This window comes from Rhinolophus sinicus, chromosome 17, assembly GCF_057876585.1.
Source record: "Rhinolophus sinicus isolate RSI-liver-muscle chromosome 17, RSI-T2T, whole genome shotgun sequence".
Lineage (NCBI taxonomy): Eukaryota > Metazoa > Chordata > Mammalia > Chiroptera > Rhinolophidae > Rhinolophus > Rhinolophus sinicus.
This window is the reverse complement of record NC_142517.1, coordinates 196,478,754-196,506,238: the sequence shown is the minus strand read 5'-3', so window position 1 is coordinate 196,506,238 and position 27,485 is coordinate 196,478,754. Positions and strand designations below refer to the sequence as shown.

Below are 27,485 nucleotides of genomic sequence, written 5' to 3'. Positions count from 1 at the left end.
AGTGTATGAGTGTAAGTGGTTATGAGTGAGTGTCTGTGTGTGTGTCTGGGTGTAAATGTATATGTGTGTGTGCATGATTCTCTGCTGGACTATGAAATGGGTCTGTGCGTCTCTCTCTGGGGGACAGTGAGTATGATGGTGGCTCCCAGGTGCCAGCTGCCTGCCTGTTGTGTGTGTAAGGGGAGAAAGCCCCCCTTATTCCTTGGAGCGGCTGAAGTGGGGCCTGGGTCGGGCCACCTCGGCCCCTGGCAAGGATCCAGTGTGGGGACGCAGTCCCCTTCTCTCCCCTGCTCCTCCCACCGTCCCCAGCCAGCTGGAGGGGCGCTGGCAATGGGGGCTCAGTGCATGCCCGGCTCTGGGTCCGCAATCCCCGTCGTTCCCGCCCCGCAGGCCCCGGGGAGTTGCGGCAGCCGCCCCCTCCGCCCCCTCCTCTCTGCGTCCCTCCTTCCCTCCCAAGCGCGATTGCGGGCGGGGTGGGAGGAGATTTCGCCGGAGTTTCCATTTCATACCTCGCGGCTAAACTTTCTTTCTGTATCTCGCCCTCTTGCAGTCTGCAGCTTCTCCTGTCATCGGAAATGCCAGGCCAAGGTAAGGGGCCGCGGGCCAACTGGCCCTTGAGGGGGGTGGGGGCTTGGGGACGAGACGGGCTTGGGGTCGTGGGACTGGAGTGTGTGTGGGGGCGCGCCGGAGGGGCGGGGGCAGTGCCCGGGTCGTCCCCTCCTCCTCTCTTTGTTTATGCAAAGCTTCGGCCGTAGATCGGCCTCAGGTCAAGGTGAAGGCGAGGGCCGGGGGGCAGGGTGAGGGAGCAACGGGGGATGGGCTGGGGAGCACGGCTCAAAGTTTCGATGTCTTCTGGAGGTGGCTGGCGGGGACGATCTCCGAGAGAGGGGCCTTTGAAGGTATTTCCCCTAGTTTTCAAGGGGTGGGGGTAGGAGGGGGAGGGGGATGCAGTTCAATTATCCTGCGGGCCGCACAGAGCCCTGGTTGGCCCGATTTGTGCAGTTTAGAAAAAGTCGGGATGGGGCCACAGCCACAGGACCAGGACACAGAGGGGATAGGAGGGCAAGTGTGGATTAGGGACTAAAGATTCCAAAGTCAAGGTCACGCTCCACGGGGAACCTCCTGAACTGCCATCCTACTCTCTTTATTGGCTAGGTCCCACTTTGGTCCTCAGGTTCCCCATCAGTGTTTCCTGGCTGGTCTTGGTGGGAGAGGAAAACTGAGGCAAGAAGACCAGAGGGATTGTTGGGTCCTGGTTGGCCAGGCTGGCTGGACCCATGCTGCATCTTTTCAGGCCAGGACAGAGGAGTGATGGATCAGCTGGTGGTGGCTTCTTGGAGTAAGGGCGGGGGATGGATTATGAAGGATTATTTGGGAAGGAAATTATTCTGTCAGATGGGCTTAACTCTCTGGAGGTGAAAATGCTTGGCTTTCACCTTTCATATGCAGCCAATCTCTGCACTGTCCCTATTATTGCTTTTATCCCTCCTGCCCTCTCACCCCTACTTTTGCTGTTAACACTTGATCTTTCCAGGAAGGAGTTCAGTGAATGCAAAGAGGAGGGAGGATGCTTCAAAAAGGAGCATTGAGCCGTTGAGCCCCTGGATCTGGTGCATCTCATGCTCTACTTGCTGGGTGGCCTTGGGCAAGTCATGTAACCTCTCTGAGCCTCCATCTCATCCTCAAGGATATGGGACTAAGAAAACATTATTATGAGAATGAGTTGGGATAATGTATGGGAAGTGCCTGATGCATGGTAGGTGCTCAGAAACATAGCAATTGATTGTTATCAATTGGTCGTTCCAAGGGCCAAATGTTACCTCAGAAAAGGGTGCTGATGGAGCAGGCAGGTCTACAAGGGAATCCATTTCCTGCTGGGTGACCTTGCTCAAGCAAAGTACACAGCCTTGCTGGGGGCATCTCCCCACCTGTAAACTCCAGGTTGGAGTGCTTTCCTAGTGCAGGGGGCAGGGGCCTGGCTCGCAGTGGGCACGTCTGTACAGCCTGCCCTCGCGTTGTCTTCTACTTTGCTGACTCCCTCAGCTGTTTTGTCTCCAAGTGGAGAATGAGTTTCTGCTTTTCCCTCCAACTCCCTCATTGTTCTCTTCATCCAGAGCAGACTTTTTCCATCCTTCACCCCAGAACCTTGCAGTGTTCTTGCTTCTCCCCAGTCCACCCCCTCCCAACCTTCCTTCCTGCACCTGTTTCTCTTAATAACAACGAACATTTGTACAGTGCCCCAGGCCTTAGAAAGCACTTCAGCACATTATCTGATTTTATTCTTTTAATTCCATCAGAGCAGAAAATGGGCTGAAAAATCCTGTTGTTTTACAAATACGGAAGCCAAGGCACCCAAAGTTTGAATAACTTTCCTAAGATCTCACAGTGTAGTTCCTCACTTATTTCTGTCCCTGGGTCTTTGTGCTTCCCTTTGACTCTCTCTCCTTGCCTACCAGCTGAGATTGCTTGATCCTACCTGCCCCTTCCCCTTTGCCTTCCTTTCTTGCAGTAGTAGATACAGTTAGATGGAATAAAGGGATGAACGTTCTGGCAGTGAAGGGTTGAGTAGGGCCAATGGGGGGACCCAGAGACACCAAGTGGTGGGACAGAAGGTGGCCTTTGTATAGCTGCCTCCTCTCTGGAAACAGGGATGCTAAAGGTGACTTCTGGGGGTGTGACTGCCTGGCAATTCTGGCACATGCTGGGGGCTCAGGATACACCAGGCTGCAGGAATATGCTGTACCCAGCCAAGGCCAACCAGGAGGGGAGCGGTGGACTGGCAGGGCAGTGGCCGGGCAGACAGATGGGGCTTGCTATAACATTTTCCTCTATAGGAAATGGGACCCATTGGTGGTGTGAGCCCCACCCAGCTGGCAAGTCTTCCCATAAACCACAGCAACTCTTACTCTTGCTCTGCCTTTTCCTCTTGCTGGGAAGGGCAGTGTGAGCCCCACAGCACACAGCAGAGCTCTGTTCTCTGGGTTTTATAACCAGGTCAACTTGAAGGTCCCCTCAACCATCCCCCTACCTTGAGACAGGACTCATTAAACAAATGTTTACTGAGCATTTTCCATGTGCCAGACACTGTTCTAGGTGCATAACACACACAAGGCCTTTGGCCTCATGGGGCTGACATTCTAGTAGGGGAGACAGGCAACAAATAGGCAAATATGTCACGTAAGGAAATGAGTTAGAGCAGTGGGTTAGAGAGGGATTAGGCCCTGGTGGCCTAGGAAAACTTCTCAGAGGAAGTATTGTGTAAGATGAGACCCAACTGATGTTACATGATGATCTGAGAGATGAAAAGAGCAAATGCAAAGGCCCTGAGGTGATAGGAGCTTTTCAGGCTTGAAAGAAGGCCGCATGCTGGAGAGTTGTGAGCCCTGGAGGGTTTTTGAGTATGAAAGACACGATCTGATCTCTACCTTGAACAGGGACTGGGAGATGGGCCAAGATGCCACTGATGTTGCCCAGGTGAGACAGGCTGGTGGATTCGTCCGTGGCACTTACAGGAAAGGTTGTGAGAAGGGGCCAGGTCTGGGATGCATTCTGGGGTAGAGCCCAGAGCCTGGCTGACGGATGGGATGTTGGGTGTGAGAAAGAGAATGGGCTCAAGGATGACTCCTAGGTTCTTGGCCAGAGTGACGGGGTGCACGTGGTTCCATTTACTGGACTGAGATGGATGAAGTGTGTGAGAAATTTCTAGGAAGGAGGTGCCAGGATTTCTGCTTTGCTTGGTCTCTTATTTCACAGTTCTCCCACACACTGGGGATTTCTTGCGGAGGTTGATTCCTCTCCTATCCTCTTAAAATTCATTCTACTCTGGACACCCCTCCAGTAAGTGGCTGGTTCTGGGTGCCTTCAGTTCCCACCTTCCAGACTCTTCCTGCAGCATGAACTCATGGCTCGGAGAGGGGCTGTAATATTTATACGTAGCAATACAATGTAACAAAGTACCCCCAAATTTAATAACTTAAAGCAGCAACACACGTTTATTATCTCATACAGTTTCTGTGGGTCAGAAATTTGGGAGGGCCTTAGCTGGGGATTCTGGCCTGGAGTCTCTCAAGGAGTAGCCGTCAAGATGTCGGCTGTGCTGCAGTCACCTGAAGGCTTGACTGGGGCTAGAGGATCTGCTTCCAAAGTGGTTCACTTGTGCGGCAGGCAAGTTGGGGCTGGCTGTGGTCAGGAGGTCTCAGTTTCTTGCCACATGGACTTCTCCATAGGGCTGCTTGAGTGTCCTCATGACATGGCAGCTGGCTTCCTCAGAGTGCGTGATTCAAGAAGGAGCAAGGCGAAAGCCACAATCCCTTTTATATACTAGCCTTGGAAGACAAACACTGTTATTTCTACAATATTCTATTGGTTACACAGGTCATCCCCACTGAGTGTGGGAGGGGCCTATATGAGGGCATAAATACCTGAGGCAAGAATCAATGGGCACCATCTTGGAGGCTGATGGCCATCGATGCCCAGAGAGAGCTATGCTGACCTGGCTCCCGGGAGGCCACAGAGTTGGAAATCAGGTACACCTGGGTTTAAACTCTACCTCTGCTGCCCTCCAGCTATGTGAGTTGGGTTGTAGAGGATTAATTGCACATTGGCATATAGTGCAATCGGCACTATATGGCCTATGGCACTAATTTGCATATGGCACCTTTCTCCTTTTTTGGAACCACAAACGAAGACTGGAAAGGAGCCCAGATATTCTGTGCCCAGTTCCTTGCCACTTGCCTGCTTGAGAGAAAATGCTCAGTGCTGGTAGAGGAGAGGCCTCAGTTCTCAGCTCAGAGTAGATGTTAAATACATGTTTATTGCACAAATAAGGGTAGATAGGTATAGTGCATCCTCAGCTTCTAAGAGTGCCTGGCCCATTGTAGGGGTTCCAATGAAGGAGTGAAGGAAAGGTATAAAGGAATGTTGAAAAACATGAGTTTCCTATTTAGGGAGAGGCTGGGGCAGGGAGCAAATGAGAGCAGGAAAGAAGGAACAGTGAAACCATTTTTTAATTCCCCTCCCAAAAGCCCTTTATCTCCTGACACAGGTATGCTCCAAATAGTAATTCTAGTCATTTACATTTTCTAGTTGGGGTCTAACTCACACACTATCAAGAACACAAATTGATAAATTAGTACATATATATGAACCAGATGAAAATCTAGAACTTTTCCAGCACTCCAGAAGCAGCCCATGTACTCCCCTCAAAGTCAACATCCCCCAAAGTAATTGCTATTCTTACTTGTACCGTCAGAGATTCATTTTACCTCCTTTTGAATTTCATATAACTTGAATCGTACAGGATGTTTACTCTTGCGTCTGGCTTATTTCACTCAACATTAGGTCCGGGAGGCTCATCTCATCTGTGTTCTTGAGGGTTGCAGTGGTTCATTCTTTTTTATTGCTATGTTGTATTCCCTGTGTTGAATCAACCACAATTTATTTATCCATTCCACTGTTGATTGCCATTTGGGCTATTTCCAGTTTTGGGCTGTTATGAATAGACCTGCTCTGAATATTGAATCACCTGTGTCTACACGGAACTTGGTAATACACAAAATGTTTCCACTGACTTTCTCAGTTCTGTGAGGTGGGCAAGGCTCATGGTAACCCCATTTTATAGATCCGAAATTGAGGTACAGGGAGGGTAACCACCTTGGATGAGGGCATCTGGGCACAGTGGCCTTCTGCACAATTCTGGCACTGTCCTGGGATAAATGGGTGGGGAACAGGTGAGAAGGGAATAGAGAATGTGAGCGAGCAAGAGAAACAGATGAATAGAGAAAAGGGGCCGGTTCAGGCACCCCGCTCCCCCGCTCTCCTCCTAAATCTCCTGAAGGAAGCAAGTTCTAAGCCTCCCTTAGTTCCCACCCTTATGTCACATAGGGGTTCTTATCTGGCCCCAATTATTTCTCTCCTGTTGGGGATTTAAAATGAATGGTCCAGGATTTGTCTTCCACTTTTATTTTAGCACATGCACAGTGTGTATATACACAGTAGATTTTCTTCTCTTTGGCTTTTCTCTTCGCTCACCCACTATGATTCCACAACCTCCAGTCAGTACAGTTTATTTAGTCATGTATTTATGATTTTAAGGAGATTTTTAATTTTAGAGTCGATTTACAGAGAAGTTGCAAAAGCTAATACAGAGTACCTGCATAGCCCACACTGTTTCCTCTAATCCCCAGATACGTTTTTGAGAAATGCTTTTTTAACTCCTGATTTGCCCCCTTGTTTTGAAAGACTAGTCCCAGCTGACAAGAGCAGCTCCTTCCAGCAAAATGCCGATTGTCCATCCCAGGTCAGGTAAGAGTTAAATGAAAGGACCAGACATGAATTTTTGACCAGGCATCCCTCAGCCTCTGGGCAGCAATTTCTCACCTACCCTCTTCCCAGACTCTGCACCCCCCTGTCCTAAGCAACAGGTGAAGGGAGTGGGGAGGCTGCGGCGATAACTTGGTCTCCCCCGTACCGAAGGGGTTTAAATCCCATTCTTTAAGCTTGAAAGGAAAGGAAATCCCATAATTAACCCCCACCTTTCAGTCACATTACACATCACCTTTCCTGCTCTCTCATAAACACACCTGCAGCCTTCCTTCACAGTTGTGTTGGAGGCTTGTTGTATTCTCCTGCTACTAAGAATAGCTGTGTTGGGGGAGGTTCATGGCCCCGGGACTCATCAACTGCTCTGAGACCAGTGGCATGTGTAAGCTCTTTGGCCTTGGAGACAGAATGTTGAGTTTAAATCCTGACTATGTCAATAACTGGCTGTGTGACCTTGGGCAAGTTACTTCACCTTTCTGAGCCCCAGTTTCCGCATGTGTAACATGGGGTAATTATAGTAGGACTTATCTTGTAGGATTCTTGTGAGCACTGAGAATGACAAACCAGCTAGAATACCAAGCTCAAAATTAAGTGGTCAAAAGTTGCTAATATTTATTATTTTGTATTTCTCCTGCCTTCTCCTAACTTATAAAAGGTGGGGAGAATTTGTGAGACCAACAAAGCTTGCTGAGGGTACTGGTGTCAAGGCTGGAGACTTGCGTATGTTTTGCTTCTCTTCTCTCTCTCCATTATCAAGGAAGAGTGAGGAAATTGTGCAGGCGAATATAATGTGTCTTTTGCTTGTTTGCTTGCCTCAGGGCTCCTGATATCTGTAGCAGCCTGTCAGACCTGGTCTGTACATTAGAATCACCTGGGTGCTTTAAAAATACTTATGTCTGGGTCCTAGTCCCCAGAGATTCTGATTTAATTGGTTTGGGGCCTGACCCAGGCATTGGGATTTTAAGAAGTAGCAACCAGTGGTGGGAGTGTCAAATGGTAGAACCGTTCCAGAAAACAGTCTGACCGTTCTGTAAAAGTTATACATACCCTTGCCAGGTGACCCAGCAATTCCACTTCTAGGTATTTACCTAAGAGAAATAGAAACGTGGCCACAAAAAGACTTGTGCATAAATAGTCATAACAGCTTCATTCACAGTAGCCCAAACTGGAGAAACTGGAATATTCCATAACACGTGGATGGACAAATTCTGATATAATGGTCCAGTCGAATACCACTCAGCAATAAAAAGAAATGAACTATTGTTATGCATAGCATCTGGATGAATATCTGAAACATTGTGCTGAGCGAAAGAAGCCAGATGCAAAAGAAGATGTATGTACCGGGTGATTCCATTTTTATGAAATTCTCAACAAGGCAAAACTATCGTGACAAAATGCAGACTAGGAGTTTCCTGGAACTGGGGGTGGTGGGAAGACTGACTGCAAAAGGATGTGAGGGAACTTTTTTTAGGTGAGAGAAATGTTTTTTATCTTGATTGTGGTGGTAGTTATGCATATTTAAAAAAATTTTTTATTGAGGAATATTGGGGAACAGTGTGTTTTTCCAGGACCCATCAACTCCATGTCAAGTGGTCGTTTTTTCAATCTAGGAGGGCGCAGCTCACTGGCCCATGTGGGAATCGAACTGGCGACCTTGGTGTTATGAGCACTGCGCTCCAACCACAGAGCCAACCGGCCACCCCGGTTATGCACATTTTAACATTTGTCAAACTCATTGGACTACGTGCTTCAAAGGGCTGCATGGATTGGATGTACATTATATCTCAATAAAGTTGATTTAAATGAAAGCTTCTCAGATGAGTCTCTGCAGCCACATCTGAGAAATGCTGGTCTACCACTTCTGAAGACCCATCTCTGTCCTTTCTGCCGTGGTCAGCACCGAGCACAGTTCCAAGTGCGTCATGGTGCTTTCTGGGGCCAACGGCCGCTCTCACTCTTTCTTTTTTTTTTGTAACAACTTTGTTGAGGTATAATTCACATACCATACAACTCTCCCATACAACTCACCCATTTAAAGTGTACAATTCAACGATTTTTTTTGTATATTCAGTGTTGTACAACCATCATCAATCAATATTAGAATATTGTCATCACCTTGAAAGGAAACCCCGTTCACTATAGCTATCACTCCTCAGTCCCTCTAACCATCCCCCGACTCCTTCTACGGCCCTAAGCAACCACTCATCTGTCTTCTGTCTCTGCATATTTCCCTATTCTGGAGATTTCATATAAAAGGAATAATAAAATGTATTGTCTTTATGACTGGCTCTTTCACTTAGCATAATGTTTTCAAGGTACATCCATTTTATGGCTGACTAATATTCCACTGCATGAGTACACCACGTCTTGTTTATCCATTCATCAGTTGATGGACAATTGAATTGTTTCCATCTTTTGGTTAATATGAATAATGCTGCCATGGATATGCATGTACAAGTTTTGTGTGGACATACGTTTTCACTTCTTTTGGGTATATACCTATGAGTGGAATTGCTGGGTCACATGCTAACTCTATGTTTAACTTTTTGAGGAAATGCCAAACTGTTTTCAGCATAGTTTATATTAGTTTTCTAGGTCTGTTGTAACAAAGTACCACAATCTGGGTGACTTAAAATAACGGAAATTTATTATCTCACAGTTCCGGAGGCTAAAAATCCCAAATCAAGGTATGGGCAGGTCATGCTCTCTGAAAACTGTAGGGGAATCCTTCTTTGCCTCTTTCTAGCTTCTGGTGGTTTGCTGGAAATCCTTGGAGTTTCTTGGGTTAAAGATGGATCACTCCAATTCTCTGTCTTCACATGGTATTTTCCCTGTGTATCTTCACATCATCTTCCCTCTGTGTCTGTCTGTCTTTGTGTCTCGAAATTTCTATAAGGATGCCAGTCATATTGGATTAAGGTCCACCATCATGACCTCATTTTAATTTGATCACCTCAACTTTCTAACAAGGTTACATTCTGAGGTACTGTAGATCAAGACTTTGACATATCTTTTCTGGGCGACACAATTCAACCCATAACAAAGCTGTACCATTTTACATTCTCACCAGCAACGTATGAAGGTTCTCATTTCTCCACATCCTCCTCAACACTTATCTAATTTTTTGATTATAGCTATCCTAGTGGATATGAAGTGGTATCTCATTGTGGTTTTTGATTTGATTTGCCTGATGGCTAACGATGTTGAGCATCTTTTCATGTGCTTACTGGTCACTTGTGTATCTCTTTTGGAGAAATTTCTATTCAGATTCTTTGCCCATTTAAAAAATTAGGTTGCCTTTTTATTACTGAGTTTTTAAGAGTTCTGTAAATGTTGAGGATACAAGTCCCTTGTCAGATATATGATTTGAGGTATTTTTTTTCCCATTCTGTGGATTGTCTTTTCACTTTGTAGCATGAAAGTTTTAAAATTTTCAAGATCAAGTGAAATTTATCTGTTTTTTCTTCTATGACTTCTGCTTTTGGTGTCATATCTAAGAATCCATTTCCAAATCCAAGGTCACGAAGATTTACCTCTATGCTTTCTTCTAAGAGTTTTATAGTTTTGGCTCTTACAGTTACGTCTTTCATCCACTTTTGAGTTAATTTTTATGTATGGTAGGAGGTAAGGGCCCAACTGCATCCTTTTGCACTTGCCTATCCAATTGTCCCAGAACCATTTGTTGAAAAGACTATTCTTTCTCCACTGTATGATCCTGGCAACCTTGTCAAAAATCACTTGACCATAGATGTGAGGGTTTATTTCCAGACTCTTAATTCTATTCCATTGATAGATATGTCTATCCTGACACCAATACCACACTATTTTAATTACTGTTGCTTTGTAGTAAGTTTTGAAATTGGGAAATGTATCTTCCAACTTTGTTTTTCTTTTTCAAGATTTTTTGGCTATTCTGCATCCCCTTAAGTTTCCATATTAGTTTTAGGATCAGCCTATCAATTTCTACAGAGCAGCCAGCTGGGATTCTAATGGGGGTTAAATTGAATCTGTAGGTCAGTTTGGGGAGTATTGTCATTTTAACAATGTTGAGTCCTCTGACCCATGAGTATAGGATGTCTTTCCATTTATTTAGATCTTCTATAATTTTAACACTGTTTTGTAGCTTTCAGAGTACGATAGGTTTTGAATTTTTTTTGTTAATTCTATTCATAAGTATTTTGTTTTTGATACTATTTTAAATGGAATTTTTTTCTTAATTTCATTTTAAATTGTTCATTGCCAGTGTATAGAAATACAACTGATTTTTTTTTTTTTTTTTTTTAAGATTTTATTGGGGAAAGGGAACAGGACTTTATTGGGGAATAGTGTGTACTTCCAGGACTTTTTTCCAAGTCAAGTTGTTGTCCTTTCAATCTTAGTTGTGGAGGGTGCCGTTCAGCTTCAAGTTGTTGTCCTTTCAATCTTAGTTGTGGAGGGCGCAGCTCAGCTCCAGGTCCAGTTGCCGTTGCTAGTTGCAGGGGGCGCAGCCCACCATCCCTTGCGGGAGTCGAGGAATTGAACTGGCAACCTTGTGGTTGAGAGGACTTGCTCCAACCAACTGAGCCATCCGGGAGTCCAGTGGCAGCTCAGCTAAAGGTGCCGTGTTCAATCTTAGTTGCAGGGGGCGCTGCCCTCTATCCCATGCGGGAGTCGAGGAATCGAACTGGCAACCTTGTGGTTGAGAGCCCGAGCTCCAACCAACTGAGCCATCCGGGAGGCAGCTCAGCTCAAGGTGCCGTGTTCAATCTTAGTTGCAGGGGGCGGAGCCCACCATCCCTTGCGGGACACGAGGAGTTGAATCGGCAACCTTGTGGTTGAGAGCCTAGTGGCCCATGTGGGAATCAAACTGGCAGCCTTTGGAGTTAGGAGCACGGAGCTCCAAACGCCTGAGCCACCAGGCCGGCCCTGTGGGTATTTTTTTGATTGCTAATTCAATCTCTGTGTTTGTTATAGGTCTATTCAGATTTTCTATTTCTTCTTGAGTCAGTTTTGGTACTTGGTATCTTTTTATGGATTTGTCCATTTCATCTGAGTTATCTAATTTATTGACATACAATTGTTCATACGGTAGTAGTCTTTCAAAATTCTTTTGATTTCTGTAAGGTCAGTAGTAATGTCCGCTCTTTCATTTCTGAGTCTAGTAACTGAGTCTTCTCTCTTTTTTTCTCGTTCAGTCTAGCTAAAGGTTTGTCAACTTTGTTGACCTTTTCAAAGAACCTACTTTCTCTCTTACTCTTACAGCATTTTCCATTGTCATTGCTTTGTTTATAGCCACTGTTTATTGAGTGTCCTCCTCATGGTGACTACTTGATACTCGTCTCACACATAAAGCAGATGTAATTGGCCGCACTGTCAAATGAGAAAACCGAGATGAAACGCCTTGCACCAGTCTTGCAGCTAGCAGGGAGTGAACCTGGGGTTCCAGCTCAGATCTGAGTGCTTGGCTGTAAAGCCTAGTGGGTTCTCACTATAGCAGAGGACCTGCCTTTTCCACTTTAGGTGCTCTATTTTCTGCTGCTATGGCTCGTTTTCTGCTTTCTAAGGGGAAGAGCCATGAATCATCATTCCTTTGCATCACCTGTCAGTGGGCTTCAGTCTCACCTGGTGAGCCCAGTAAGTATATCCCTGCCACCCTCAACTTTGCTTCAGTGGATCTGGGCTTGGCCCCAGTCACTTGCATTATTATTTAACACTCCCAGTGATTCTGATGCTGGGGTTTCTGACAGCACTTGAGTAGCATGTGTTTGCCTCCTCAACTCCACTGAGTCCAGGGCCCAGAAGCCCCTGGTTCCTCTGGCCTCTGTTCTCCTGGTTCTTCTGGGGTGGGGCTCCAGGATGAGGTCAGTCTTGAGTTGGAAGCCATTTTCTCTCTGCTCTATAAAAATTTGCAAGAAGTTGTAATAACCACTCCCCCTGCCCCCAATCTTCTTAAAGTTCTCTCTGAGGTAATAGAATGTAGGACCTTCAGGGGTTAATAGGTAGGCTTGGAGTGTGTTATAAGCACACACACACACACACACACACACACACACACACACACACACCCTGCTCCCTATTGCAGCAAGGGGGCAAGGTTGGGGGAGAAAGTGACACTGAGCTGTGACTGGCTTCTCATTTTCCTGGAATGTAGCTCCCAAAAGGTCTCATATTTTTCAGCGGTTCTGACTCTGGGGCTGTGTAAACATCACATGGAGGGGTGGTTTGCTTCATCTGAGAGACTGGACAAGTTAGTAAGGAGGAGGGTGGGAACCCCGAGCAGGGAGAGAAGGGCACATGGGAGATGGAGAAATGGAGCCAGAGGGGGAGAAAGGAGAGGGAAAGCCAGGGATCCTGTAGAAAGAGGACACGTGGTGAAATATGCGGAGGGGAACAAAGGCCAGTGGTTTCCCACTGAGTGTGAGGGATCTGGTGAGGGCTAGTGTCTGGGGTGCAAGGAGGGCAGAGAGCCAGTGTAGATCAGGAGCCCTGTCAGTGGCCTGGGAGGGGAGGCGGTGACTCCTGGAGCCCTGGCCCACACTAGCCTCCCTGACTGCTTTTAGCTTTTAGCTTGGGAGTTTGCAGCGCCCGCTGGAGTCAACTAAACAGGAGGAGTGAGGAGAGGTGGGCTTCCCTCTCGTGGGGCATGGTGAGCCTGGCAACTAGGACTTGCAGCCCCCTGCCCCTACAGGCACCAGCCTTTGCCTGAGAGAAGCTGCTGGTCCTGAGGGGGACCCTGAGATGCTGCCTGAGAACCCAGCATTCACTCCTGGAGGCCACAACTCAGTCTTAGCCTCCAAGCCACTGACTTAGAACTGTTTCCAGACCCTAGATGTCCTGAGATGGGGCCTGGTAGAGGTGGAACCCCTCTGGCCTTGGGCTCAAGTGGATCTTGACTCTGCCATTTACCTGAGCTGTGTTATATCAGACAAGTCACTCAACCTCCAAAATATGGTTTCCTCATGGGTATAAAAATGGTGACATTGATGACAGCCAACCTTGCAAGGTTGCTGTGAGAATTAGAGAAAATATAAGTGGAATCCTTGTGTGTGACTGGCTTTCTCAATAGATGATAACTCTTAATTCTATTATTCTGAAACCCAAGGATAACAGACAGCTAAGTGCCCCAGAAATCTATCAGCCAGCAGGCCTGGCCAGCTCCACAAGAATGACCGTGGCCCACACTCCCTTAACCCCGTCCCCCACATTGATTCTTCCACTGAAGTCCCTTGCTGGCCCCCTGTGGTCACCTGCTGGCCCCTGTATCCTCCTCTCTGCTCTGCCCAGGACCTATGAGGCCACCCTCCCTCTCTCTGCGCATTCTGGCCCCTGGCTGATGAGTGACTTGGCCCATTGTCCCCTGCAGCCAGCAGGCGGGGTGGGATGTTAGTGGGGGACCATTAGGAGGAGAGGGTGTGTGTGTCCTGGGGCATAGCGAAGCACAGAGCAAGTCACAGATTAACCCCCTGGCCAGTTTCCATCTGCTGGGCCAGGGCACCCAAGCGAGGGTGTCCAGAGGTGTCTGGGATCAAACCGGGTTCTGTTCAGGAAGCAGAGGAGGAAGGTCACTCGTGGGTCATACGTGATTGGAGGAACAGCAGGAAAACTCCAGTGCCCTCTCCTGCACTCAGAAAAATCACACTGGCTTGAATGTTACCATTAGTGCCTGGTTTACAAAGATCCTCTATCCTTGCACAGACAGGACCCATTTAATCTAACCCTTACAATAACACTAAAAGATAGGCATTCACATAATCCCGTAGGGCACAGAGGAGGAAAGGGCGGAGATGGTTGAGCATTGTGCTCACACAGCCGGGATGGTGGTGGACCCGGGAATTGAACTCAGATTCTGGGAGAGCCTCCAGGGGAGAGTGGGACCAGAGGTGGTGTGGTTATAGACCGCCCCCATCCATGTCTGACTTTTCTTTTTCAACACTCACTCTCTCTGTAATCAGGCAAGGTGCTCAGCCTTTTTGTGACTTGGGTTTCTGATCTGTAAGAGTCATAAAGAGTCCCTGCCTCATAAAGTTATTGTGAGAATTAAATGACTGAATACGTATGAAGTGTTTAGACCAATAGATAAATACCAGCAATTTTTATCTTCGTTCCCCTGCGAATGGGGTCCCAGGACTGAGGCTGTAGTCAGTCGGCTTATGTGGAGGAAGTTCTGCATTACTAAGCCCCCGTGCACCTCCAGGGAAGACAATTAGAACAGTCCCCGCTGGACCAGGCTGTTTGTGAGATGGTGAGCTGTCAGCAGCCATCTTGCACTGTGGCAGGGGAGGTTGGACTGGGGGCAGTCAGCGTTTCTTTTGTTCTAAGATTTGGGAGCTCAGGAATCAGAACTGGATTTGTTTCCTGCTTCCCCTGCTTACAGCTGAATAATCTGGGGCCATTTTCTGAAGTGCCCCGATTCTCAATTTCCTCATCTATAAACTGGGGTCACAAAGACCTTCCTGCAGGGTTGTGGTGAGCATTAAATTAGCTAGACATGGAGAGTGCTTCCAGCTCCTGGTGCATGGTAGCCGGTGATTTGTGACACCGGGGGCTGTGGTGGTGGCATCATGGTTATTATTATCATTGAATGCTGAATCTGGCTGTCCCCAGGTGATGGTCCTAGAGCTGGAATACCCATGTATTCCACCTGTGTCACCTTGTCCCTAGGTCAGGTCTGTTTATTTATACTTCTGAGAAGTCTACATTCTTCCTCTTCTGCCTTCTTCATCTGAGTAGCCCTTGTGTGGTCTGATTACCTGATACACCAGAGGGACCTTCCCAGGCTGAATCCCTTTTCCCTTCTAAGGATTTAATTCTGACCTGTCCTCTGGCTCTCATTCTGACCCCATAATCTATGTCTTCTTTGGGACCCACTTAATTTTTCTTTTTTTGAAATGATTTTAGACTTACAGAAAGTATGCAAAAATGGCACAAAGAATTTCCATGTACCCTTAGATCGGTTTCCCCTAATGTTGACATCTTTACAGAACCATTGCGCAATTATCGAAACCAGGAAATTAACATTGATCTGATTCTAGTAACTAATCTACAGATCTTAGTAGAATTTGGCCGGCATTTCCATTGCAACACTTTTTTTTTTTTTTTTTTGGTCTCTTGTGACTTTGGCACTTCTGAAGAGTACTGATCAGTTCTTTTGAATTTGGGTTTATTTGGTTTTCTATTTCTATCATTCCTTCTACATTTATTAATTGGAATTCTGCTGTACAGAATTTTCCCTTATTCCTCATTCATTTATTTATTCACTTTTTTATTTATGTCACTGTAGAACCTGGATATGTACATTATTTTATTGGTGATAATCCAATGTCATCATTCTTTTTATTGGATCAGATTGACTCAGCTATGGCCATTGAGAGGGAGTTTCTTTAAGTTGGTTGGGTCGATGGTTTTTGACCTCTTTTATTTGCTCCCTATTAGAGTTCCCCAGAGACGCAGACCCAATAGGGGACTGGAAAGTCTGAAATCTGTAGGGGAGGCTGGCAGGCTGGCAACTCAGGTAGGACTTGGTGTTGCAGTCTTGAGACAGAATTTCTACTCCAGGAAACCTCACCTTTTTGCTCTTCAACTGACTGGATAAGGCCCACCGACATTATGGAGAGTAATTTACTTTAAGGTCAACTGATTGTAGCTATTAACCACATCTACAAAATACCTCCACGCAACACCTAGATTAGTGTTTGATTAAGTCGTGGGCACTGTATTCTAGCCAAGTTGACACAGAAAACTAACACTTACACACTCCCATTCTATCGGAAGCGTGAAAGTCATTTAGCTTTCCACATGTCAACATGGGTGGGTGGATGGAGAAAGCAGGGGTCCCATCCGGCTTGTTTGGGATGGAAGTAACCATTCTGAGCCAGGCCTCTTTAATTTCCAGATTTGACCTTTGATTCCTGTCCTCTCTGAGAACGTGGGCAAATCGCTCCTTTTACCTGTAAAGTGGGAGAATCATTATTGTTCTGGGGAGGTTAGGGGGAATCAGAAGAAGGATTTCAAATGCCTGCCTTGGAAGCCTGAGTGGGAACACCCCCTCCACAGGGCTTGCCTACAGGTACCTACCAGGGCTAGCAGCCAACCTCTGGGGACACAGTTGGGGTACCCTTCCCAGAAGGCGGTGTTCGCAGTGGCAGTTCCTCTCTCTGATCTGATCAGTTTGGAAGAGGGTAATCAGAGACCAGAGTGGGTTAACCACAGAGCCCAGGCAGGAATTGTGGCTGTGGGCGCATGTGCCTGCGTGTGTGTGTGTGTGTGTGTGTGTGTGTGTGTGTGTGAGAGAGAGAGAGAGAGAGAGAGAGAGAGACAGAGAGAGAGAGAGAGAGACAGAGAGAGACAGAGAGAGAGAGAGAGAGACAGAGAGAGAGAGAGACAGAGAGAGAGAGAGAGAAACATATTGTGAGGACAGGTAGAGAATAATTGGAGATGCAGGGAGACACTTTGGGACTGATTTTATCCTTTTAATTCCATCAGAGCATAAAACGGGCCAAAAGATCCCATTGTTTTACTCACCATTTTCACCCTCCATCCCAGTTATCCACCCACCACAGCCCTGCCAGGGGGTCACAGCTGCTGAGCGAGGCTCTCTAACTGGGCAGGGTTCCTGAAGTTTTTAGGCTGCTGGGGGTACGGAGGTGAGAGGCCCTACTTCTCCAGAATTGGAGAAGGAGAGGTGGAAACTAGGGAGTAAGCGGCCGTCATGCAAGAGGAAAACCTCAGCTATAGCCCCAAAGATCTCTCCTGCTGAGGGGGCCTTGGCATTCCTCCTACCTCCCTGTGTGTCACCTGTCCTCCTCCTTTCCATGTGGGTAAACTGAGGCCCAGGGTGGTTCTACCTTCAGTAGACGAGTGGGTACCAGACATAATCACCGAGGGTAACCAGATTATTTTCTCGTTCTTGTGGAGGACAATCTAGGAGGGAACAGGTTGAAAACACAGCTGGAGGGAGTTGGGTCAGTTCTGAGGGGCTGCCTTCTGGGAGTAGGGAGCCAGGGAAGGGGCCCCAGGGGATGGAAGGAGCAGCTGGGAGCCTTTGATCTCAAGAATAGAAGTGGCTGTGTGTGGCAAGGAGAGGGCTGAGCCTTCCTGCACTGGTGGTATGTGTGTCTCTAGGGGCAGGACGATGAGCTGCGCTGCCAGGTGAATCCTGGAGTCCCAGCCTGCCTTGCGCTGACCTGGGGAGAAACAGCACTGGCCAACTGTGCCCCCTGAAGACCACATCTGTTCTCACGCCACCTCTGCATCCACCTCTGTGAGCCCAGGCTCTGTGCGGTGACAAGACGCAGGAGATGGCGCTGGTGTCAGTGAGCATCCTTGGGTAGTGAGCTTGACCAGCCCCAGCCTCGGTTTCCTCATCTGTAAGACGGGGATAATGAAAATAACATCTAGCTTGCTGGGCTGCTGTGAAGAGTTTTGGAAATGATGCACAATGTTCTGGTCCTGGCTAGGGCAATGAGTGGGGGTCTCCTTCGTGCAAAGCTGGCACTCCTGCCCCTACTCACTGAGGTTTAGTGGAAGGCTGGGGGGTCTCCCAGGACCCCAGCACAGGAGTGGGTCCCTCCCCTACGGGCAGCCCTCCCACTGCCCTCTGCAGCTGCTTCTCCTTCTCCCCCTCCCCATCTCCCTCCTTCCCCACCTCCCCCACCTCCCCCACCTCCCCTCACTAGTGAGGATGATAAATACCCTGCCAGCTCTGAATAGGGCCTGACCTCAGCAGCGAGGCATCTCCCCTCGCCCCCCACCCCCCAGCCGCCGGCACTGCATTCCTGGAGAGGATGCGATTGGGCTGCTGCCACTCACCCCTGTTGGCCTCCTTTGTCTTGCCGGCTGCTGCCCACCCTGCAGCTTCCTTGATCCAGTCTCATCAGAGCCTTGAATACCAAAGAGCCCAACTATGGATCTTAAATAAGATTGTTAATAATGATAATAATAATAATAATGATGATGATGATAATGGTGGTTACTATTAAGCAATTAGGCACCAGCTTCCATGCTAAGTATATTACATGGATCATGTCAGTGAATTCTCAAAACAGCCTTGTGAAGAAGTTGCTATTATTATTATTCCAGTTTTAGCATGGGCAGGGAGGGGAGGTGGTGAGGAGGGGAACCGAGCCTCAGAGAGGTCAAGCTGCTCGCCCAACCTCACACAGCTAATAAATGCGTGGAGCCAGAGCTTCTGTGCCGCTAAACATCCAACACCCCTTCTAAACCCCTCCTTTCCCCAAATGCATTAGGGTCCCTTAACCCTGGTCTTCAACACGGGACCCTGGTCCTGAGAGAAGATGCAAGAATGGGAGGCAAGACTGCTTAGGGCCTGGGCTTCCTTGGGGCCTCTCAGCTGCCAGGAAAATGGGTGGGGATCTCCAGGATGCTGAGAGCTTGGTAGAGGAAGGTTTGTGTCTCTCATCATTTTCCCACCCACTTTCCTAGAAGTCAGAAACCTGGGTAAACAGACAGTCCTCTCCAGGGCACTAACCCCCTCCCTCTCCAGGCCTATTTCAGGCTCTGATGGACAGTAAAAGGATTCTTTTATTAATATTTCCCCCATGAACTTCACATTTTGAGAAATTACACTCATCTCCCTGTTTGTATTAATCAAACACATTTGACTACCAAATAGAACTTTCAGGAGGCATGGAATAACTTACATTAACTTAACATTCCCATACTGAGTTGGTATGATTCCAGCCCAAAGCTCAGAAGTGTGACTTTTTAAATTTTTATTGGGGAATATTGAGGAACAGTGTGTTTCTCCAGGGCCCATCAGCTTCAGTCATTATCCTTCAATCTAGTTGTGGAGGGCACAGCTCAGCTCCAAGTCCAGTCGCTATTTTCAATCTTTAGTTGCAGGGGGCACAGCCCACCATCCCATGTGGGAATTGAACCGGCAACCTTTTTGTTGAGAGACCGCGCTCTAACCAACTGAGCCATCCGGCCGCCCCGTGAAGTGTGATATTTTGAAATGTTGACCGAGGCCCACAGCCTTCCAGTTCTACATTCCAGGTGCCCTAGTGATCTAACCTCCATTCAACTTGCTGCAGTCTTTCCCTTTCTTTCTGCCACGTTTGTGTAACAACTGTCCAGACACCCCAAACCTATTGTGTAGCCTAGGCCCTCCCCGCCTTCTCCTTCCTCTCCTTCTCGTAGATCATATTATCTTCCTTCCCACCTCTTTCAATGCTTTAGCTCTCTTCTGGGCCTTATGCTCCTACTGGGCTGGTTACCTGCCTGCCTTCGAGATGCAACTGGTTTGGTTGTCAGAGAGATGTGGGTTCAAATCCTAGCTCTGTAACCCACCGGCCTTGGGACCTTGAGAGGTCACCTTTCCTCTCTGAGTCAGTTTCCCTGTCTGTAGAATGGGCATGATAATGTCTACCTTGGAGGGCTGTGGGGGATTGGAGACAATGGAAGCACAGAGCTGGGCCAGAGCTGTCCTTGAGAAGCAGCAGCAAGCCACCATTGCTCCTCACTAGCATCCCTCGCCATCCCAGCTGTCCACCTGTCACAGCCCGGCCCATCCTCATTGGCTGATGTGTCAGGGTGGCTGCACACCTGCATATTCAGGATGCAGATGACGATTTGGGCAGTGGGTGAATGACACCCTTGGTGGGACAGTGTGTCAGCTTCCATGCAGGCGGAGTTGGGCCAGCCTGTCGGTTTCTCAATTGCTGTCAGGCATCTTCTTTCTCATTTTACTGTATCAGTCATCACCATCCTACGCTATGACTTCAGTTTAAAAAAACATAACTTGCTTTTTGAGCCTTTTACTCATTCTAATGATAGAGTTTATGGGCTTAGTCTACACTTATATATTCTTAATTCCTTCCTAAATACCAAAATATTAAAATAAACAATTTGAGCCATGTTTTCCAACTAAAGTCCTCTGATATACCACACTTTAGGAAACGTGGACCAGCTGAACCTGTCCTCTTTTTGTTGTTGTTGCTCAGTTCTTTATTACGGTAGATTTGAAACACACAGAAGTAGCAAAGATAGTATATTGCACTCCTTTGCACCCACCCCCCACTTCAACAACCAGCAACTTTTTGCTGTTTTTGATTCATCTGTCCTCCCTCACTCCCCCCTAGCCTTTTTTTTTTTGCCAGTGTGTTTTTAAAGCCAATCCCAGACATTATATCATTTCACTGTAAATACTTCAGTATGTATCATTAATAGATAAGGACTTTTAACTTTAACATTACCGTAATACCATTATCACAGTCAACATAATTAATAATAATTTCTGAAGAGCAGCTAATACCTAGTCTGTGTTCAATTTTCCTTGATTCTCTCAAAAATGTCTTGTTTTAGTTGGTTGGTCTAAATCAAGCAGATGAATTTGGAAACTATGCCCTAGCCTTTCTAGTTCTACTATAATCACGTGTCTACATATATCACTGTCTCTGTCTTTTCACCAATCAACTGATGATATGGGATAGCGTTTTTTCATAGTCCCACCCCTCTCCGCTCCCTTTCATCTTTCCCTGCAGCACAGGTTTCCCTCCAGGCTCCCAGCTGGGGTCTCTGTCCAGCCAGATGTGAAATCTGGAGCCCAGTAGCCTTCCCTTCCCAGCTTCCCCTGTCTGGCCTTGGCCTGCCATTACCATTGTGCTGTCTCCAGGAAGGAGGGGAGCTCTGAACGGAGAGACAGTGGGGAGAGAAGGGCACTTGGGGTGACGTGGGGAGGGGAGGGGAAGCTTATGCGCCTGTCTTTCTTGATGTCTCAGCTAATGAATACCGTGTCCCTGAGACGTCCATGTAAGGCTGCCTGCCTTGTTCAGAGTGGGGGCCAGCGGGCAGTGCTGAGGGGTCACGCGCGGCTCTGGGAAGCATGGCTGGACTGCCTTACTGGGCCGCTGGCTGGGGTGGCCAAGCCTTCATGGAAACACACCCCCTCTTGCAGCCATCCTCACCACTGTGGCCCTGTACCTTCTGCTTTCATTGCCAGCCAAGGTCCTGCCCTCTCTGAGCCCGGCTGCTGGCCTCCAGCGTGGGACACTGCTCTGATCCTATCCCCTTGGGGCTGGGAAAATCATGCCCCAGAGTCCCCAGGGCCTGTGTCCTTTCTCTCCTCCCCTTGCTTTCTTCTGAAGTCTCATGCCTCAGCTCTGCTGGCTGGTGGGGTTGCCTCCTGGGCAAGCAAAGGGAAGGAGATACTTGAGCCCTCTTTCTGGCTTTCTCCCTGAGCTCCTGGGCACGTTTGGGTACGCCCCAGCCCTTCCCTGGGCCTCATTGTTCTCATGTGAGCAATGCCTGCAACAGCTCTTGACCTTATTCACTGAGTTGCCGTTAGGGACACTTGAGAGTTAGGGGTGTGTGTGTGTGTCTGCGTGCGTGCGTGCGTGTGTGTGTGTGTGTGTGTGTGTGTGTGTACAGACTTTAGAACTGCGGCCCTAGAACGTTGGTTGGGCTACATAGTGTGCGGAAGAGACTGAAGTGAGGGCTGCCTGGGATCACAAAATCCAGCAGAACTTTCCAGCCCCTTGCCTCTGTGTGTGACCACATTTCTTCCTGCTGCCTCTTGCCTTTAGTATCTCAGGTTCTACCATTGTGTCTCTGTTTGCTTTCTTTTCTGTCTGACTTCTTTCTGTGTCTGTGTTACTCCCTCCCGTCTGTGTCCCTCAGGACTCTGTATGTGTGTGTCATCCTTGGGGTCCTGCGTCATTCCCCAAGTCCCAGCCCTTCATCCCAACCCCTCAGCCCTACAATCAAAAGACCCCTCCCTCTTGACTCTATGGATAGAGCACCCCTTTCTCTGTCTTCACAGCCCAAGTGTCCTCCAAACTCTTTGGGACTCGGGGGTTTGAAGGGCTCTTGCTCTCTGTCCTTTGTTCCCAGGACATCCCTCCCTCCTTGAGGCAACTGTAGGTACCCTAGAATAACCCCCGAATGCCTGACCCCTTTGTGCCTCTGTGTGTGTGTGTGTGTGTGTGTGTGTGTGTGTGTGTGTGTGTGATGGAGAGCCCCCGTTCCTGAGCCTGTAATGAGCACGAGTTTTTCCCTGAGAAAAACGATCTGTGATGTCCCTGACCTACCCCGTGGTCCTGAAAATAGGTTGATTCTAAGAGTCAGCCAGGAGGGGAGATAGTCAAGGTCCTGGAAAGAGCTCTTGCTTAGGAGTTGGAAGACCTGGGTTCAGACTCTGGGTCTCGGACTTCCTAGCCCTTCTTTAGTGCTGCTCAGTCCCCTCACCTGCCAAACAGCGGCCATAACAATGATGTCATTAGGTTGTGGAGAGGAGGGTGAGATGAGGTGCTGAAGCACCCCGTAGTAGAAGGGCTCCCCTAGCTTCCCTTCTCCCCATTCCGGGCTCTGCGCTGGCGGTGTGTTAGTACCAGAGGCTACATGTGATGTGAGTTTGCCCCGCCTGGAGGGACTGGAATGCAGGCAGGACAACTTGTACTTTAGCCCACTTCTCAGCATGAGTATAGAACTCCTGTCTTTCCTGTGTGGATGTCTCTGAGGGGAAACTGAGGCTCACAGCAGGCCTGGGTTCCTGGAGAGGAGAGACAGAATAGAGGGGAGCATGGCAGGCCCCTGGCCAAGGTGTCTGTGCTGGCGGCGCCAGTGTCTGGGGCTCCTCCTGGATGGCGCTGCGGGTGGGTGGAATCCACAGGGGTGAGACACTGAGGCCGGAACGTGCCGAGGATGCTTGGGGCCGCTTATCTCAGACCAGGAATGCACTTCGGTATTATTAGCCAGCAGCGTTCTTGCCTTTGCAATAACCACCAGGGTAGCAAGGCAGACACCTGTCCAGCTCTGCCTGCCCAGACCACCCGTGGTTGTCTGCATTAAACCTCCTGTGGCTGGAGCTCACGTGTGTTCCTATGTGTGTGTGCACACGCACATGTGCATGTATGGGAGTGTGTGTGTGTGAGTGTGCATGGATCCATGTGTAAATGTGTGTGGCCATGTGCCTGTGTGGGGATAAGTGTGTGTGTTAGTGTAGATCTTCGGGGGCTTTGGAGCATGGGAGTGTATGTGCAAAGAGTGTGCGTGTGTATCTGTACACGTATTTCTATTCCTGTGGGAGCAGATTGTGTGTGTGTACGTGTGTGTGCATGAGTGTAAGTGCACGTGCTTGTGTATAGTGCATGGGTACCTGTGCACGCACGTGTGCATGAATCTGTATGAGTAAGTGTGAGTACCCATGACTGTGGCTGTCTGTGTGTACCCCGACTGGGGGGAGCAGGAAGCTCCAAGGGGGCCTAGGGAATGGGAGGGAAATAAAGGACCCATGGGAGGCTGATGACCCTGCCAGGACATGCCGAGAGGCTGGAAGGCTGGATGGGGGAGAAGGGGACAGCAGGCAGATGTGCAGGGCAGATAAGAAAGGCTGCTGGGGTCTCAGCCTTTGGGGTGTGGACCACTCCCCTTGACTGGAATCTCCAAGGTAGCATGTTTCAGAGCCCTGGGGTTAAGTCCTGCTTCCATCATTCACTAGCCTTGTGACCTTGGGCAAGTGACTTAACCTCTACAAGCCTCAGTTGCCTCCTCAGTGTGATGGTGCTAACTGCAGTACCTACCGAGCAGAATTGGGAGAAAAGAAAATCCAGTGCCTGGAACATACTAAGAACTTGATAAATGATAACGCATCAGCGTCGTCATCATGATTATGGACCCCTCTGTCGGCCTTGCATCTGGCCTTGGCGGTCCCTCTCTGGCCAGGATCCCCAGGCAGGATGGGGTTACCCCCAGCTAATTCCTCTCATGGCATGGTGATGCGAGGGCACAAGATGAGTCCAGGGTCACCAGGGAGCCAGGTGGAGCTATAAGGACCCAACCCCCTGGCTCCTGGCAGCTCTTGCCACCATGCTGCACTCCCTTGCTCATATTTCTGGCAGTTCCTTGCCAGGCTGGAGAGGTAAGGAGCGTATGGCAGGCTTTCTCCCCTAGGCCCGCTGCCACAGACAGCCCAGGACCTATCTGTTCATCACGCAGCTTCTTCCAGGAGTGAGTTTCCTCTCCTTGTCTTAACTCCCCTCCGATGAGACTTCTGCTTTGGAGCTCCTCCATCCTTCCCTGAATCCTGACTCTCCGATGGAGTGGGGTTCAGCCTCCTCACTGCCTTGCCCGGTGCTGCCCAGGATTGCTGGCCATCCTGCTGGGGACTTACGTCCTCTTGCCTGCTCGGGCTACCCCAGCTTCACCTGCTCCCAGCTCTAGCCAGACAGGAGTAGAATTCCTAGGAAGCATCCGGCCCATTTGGAGCTGGGCCCCCGCCTGCCCTCCCTCTGCCCGGGCCAGCACATCCCACATCCTTCTAGGCCTGCCTGGAACTCCCAGGTGCCAGCATGGCTGCTGCTGCTCCTGGGGTAGCAGGCCCAGGGCATCGCCCGGAGTGTGGAGGTGGGAGCGGGCTCTTTGGCGCCTGGGCATGGTGGAGCGGGGGTGGGCAGAGGCAGGTGGGATCTGCCAGGATAATCCTGGGCAGGCTGTGTTTGCCTTGGACGCCAGCCAGAGAGGACTCGTTTTTCAGAACCACCACCAACTACCAGGAAGAAGGAAAAACAACAACAACAACAAAAACAACCACCAAACTTTTTTTATTGTTGTTGGAATCTGCTGTTAATGGTCGATGGGCTGTACATTATTAAACAGGCAGCTGGAGCTCTGCCAGTGTAGGGTGTTTGAGCCAAGACTCACCGCCTGAACACAATGTTCCTAGGAAAATAGTCACCCTGGGGTCCCTGGGGAGGAGCACCCAGAGGGAGGGGCTCCAGCTGTGGCCCCTGCCCATCCCAGCCTCTGTGCTGATCGTCTTTCAGGAGCAAAACTGCTGCATTTGGAGCCCAAGCCGCCCTGTGGGTCCCTCATCACCCAACGCCGGAGATGCCCTTTCCCTCCTTGTGGTTGAGTGGACAAGTTCCTGCTTCGCTCCCCTCACGGGTGACACCAGCACTGGCTCTCCTGGGGGCTAGTGTGATGCAGAGGCCTGAGAGCTGGCTGGGAACTGGACACGTTCTAGGGTTGACGCCCCTGAGCTCCTCCCTGTGATGACATTGGGGTGCTCTGCTTGTCTTCCTTAGTCTTTAGTTTCCACTACGCTACAAGGAGAGGAGTTGGCCGGTCAAGTCTAAATTCTTGTCAACGTTTTGTGAGTCCCAGTTGGGTGGCCTGGGTAGAGCCTGGGGCGATTGTTTCCCAGAGTTTGGAGCCTCGCTTGCCCGCTTCCTGGTCCATCATGGAGCCATGTCTCAAACAGGCCCTGCTAGGAGTGGCTGGCCACTGGCCCCATTCACATCTTTTGACAGTCCTTCCAGTTACCCTGAAGCCAACCAGGGTAAAGACTAAAAGGTCTGAAGGTGACATCAAGTGGGTGAACGAGCCAAGGAGCCTGGAGTTAAGGTGACCGCCATCTCGATGAGGACCACACAGCATTAGGGACACAGATAAAAGCACAGTATGGGGTCCAGGTCATGCCAGCGTGGGCCACTGCCGTCCACATGGTCAGGCTGCCACTGGCATGCGTGTGGGGCTCATTCATTTGGGAACTGAGTTGAAGGAACTCTCTTTGAACCTCTTAGAGATAACAGAGCATAACGGTTGAGAATACAGACTGGGGTTCAGTCTTATCACCAGTGCTTTGCTGTCTTATTATTGACTTTGGGCAAGTGACTTCACCTCTCATGTGGGAGCTTCCTCCGCTGTACAAAAGCAGGGTTAGAATAACAGCTACTCCCAGTGCTGCGGCGAGGAGTGAGTGAGCGAATGCATGTACGGACTTTCTGACGGGGCCTGGCATGAGAGAAGTGCTCATTAGCTCTTAGGAGCTCAGCGCTTCCTTGCTCTGGCATTTGGTTCTTTCCCTTCATGTCGCTTTGTGCTCTTTGTGTGATGTGTTTGTGCTTTTGTTTGTTCAGTGTCTCTCCTCTTCTGGACCAAGTGCTCCTTGAGGGCAGGCACTCCCTTGGGCTTTGCTTGTGTTCCACCCCAGGGCCGGGCATAGGGCCTGACCCAGGGCAGGCGTTCCAACAGCATTTGTTGAGTGAATGGGTGAATGAATGAACACACGGGGGCCAAGTGGAAAAGCATCAGAACCAGGGAAACAGCTAAGCACCTGGAATGGGGAAAGATCCAGAAATTGTGAAAGAGCTGGGACTGTCCAGCCTGTGAAGGGACTACTCTGGGAGATTGTGAGCGATTGTACGTGTGCGAGAGGGAGATTTCTGAATACAGCATCAAAGGGATTTGCTTTCTGAGGCAAAACCAGGAGCCACAGGAAGCAAGTTTCTGTTTAGGGATGGGAGCTGCTTGGGTGTGGGCGGGAGCTCTGAGGGCCTGATGTGTGCAAGCAGGGCTGGCGGAGTGTCTGACAGGCCTGAGGAAGCCCTGCATTGTACGTGGTGTTGAGTAGCAAGGCCCTGACCCAATGCTGCCTCTTCAGTTAGAAGAGTAGTGACAGTCATAGGTGGTATCTCAGAACTTCAGTTTTCTCATCTACAAAATGGGATGAATAATGATTACTACCCAGAGGGTTGTTAGAAGGATTAAAGTGAGTTAATACCCACAAAGCTCTAAGAACAGTGCCTGGTACATGGGAAGCACTCAGTAAACTCAAGTGTTTATTAAACAGGGCCAAAGAGTATACAGGAAGGAGAGAAATCGTGACTCGGAGTTTAGGATAGTGATGGCTTCTGTGAAGGAGGAGGATGTGGGGGGAGCATGGAGGGCTGCTCTATGCCAGACTCTGCACTCAGTGCTCAGAGTGGTTAAGTAACTTCCCTGAGGTCACACAGCCAGTGAATAGGGTGTTCAGGCTTTAGACGTGGTAGGCAACTCTAAAGCCTGGACTCTCTCCTCTCCACTCCTGGGCTTTGGTAGGATGGGGCCAAGTTTCTGTGATCCTCATACCCCGGGAGGGATGGCAACTCATTTCGAGGTGGAACAAAACGATTATTATGACTATCTCTAGGGGTGGAATCTAAGTCTTCAGGACGGAAGTCTCCAGCTCTCTCCAAGCCTAAAAGTGCTAAAGAATTAAAAAAAAAATATATGGGGAGAGGGTGAGAGTAGGGTGGGGGTGAAATTTTCGGCAGCCCATTGCCACAGAGCACAGGGTAAGAAGAAAGAGTCATAAGAGGAACATAGGAAGAGAGAAGTTGGTTGTTAAGGAGGACTGGTGAGCTGAGGGGGAGATTGAGCGGGTGAGGGAAAAGGAAGGAGGTGCACTA

The 27,485-nt window shown here is 49.0% G+C and overlaps 1 protein-coding gene across 19 annotated transcripts in view; it reads left to right on the top strand.

Annotated features, from left to right (window-relative positions):
* TNS1 (tensin 1) overlaps positions 1-27,485 on the top strand; it is a 222,684-nt gene that overhangs the window by 53,386 nt on the left and 141,813 nt on the right. For all 19 annotated transcript variants that reach the window (XM_019717741.3, XM_074312991.2, XM_074312995.2 and 16 more), the window contains exon 3: positions 551-588. In XM_019717741.3, coding sequence (XP_019573300.2) covers positions 551-588 — 38 coding nt within the window. The remainder of the gene's footprint in view (positions 1-550; positions 589-27,485) is intronic.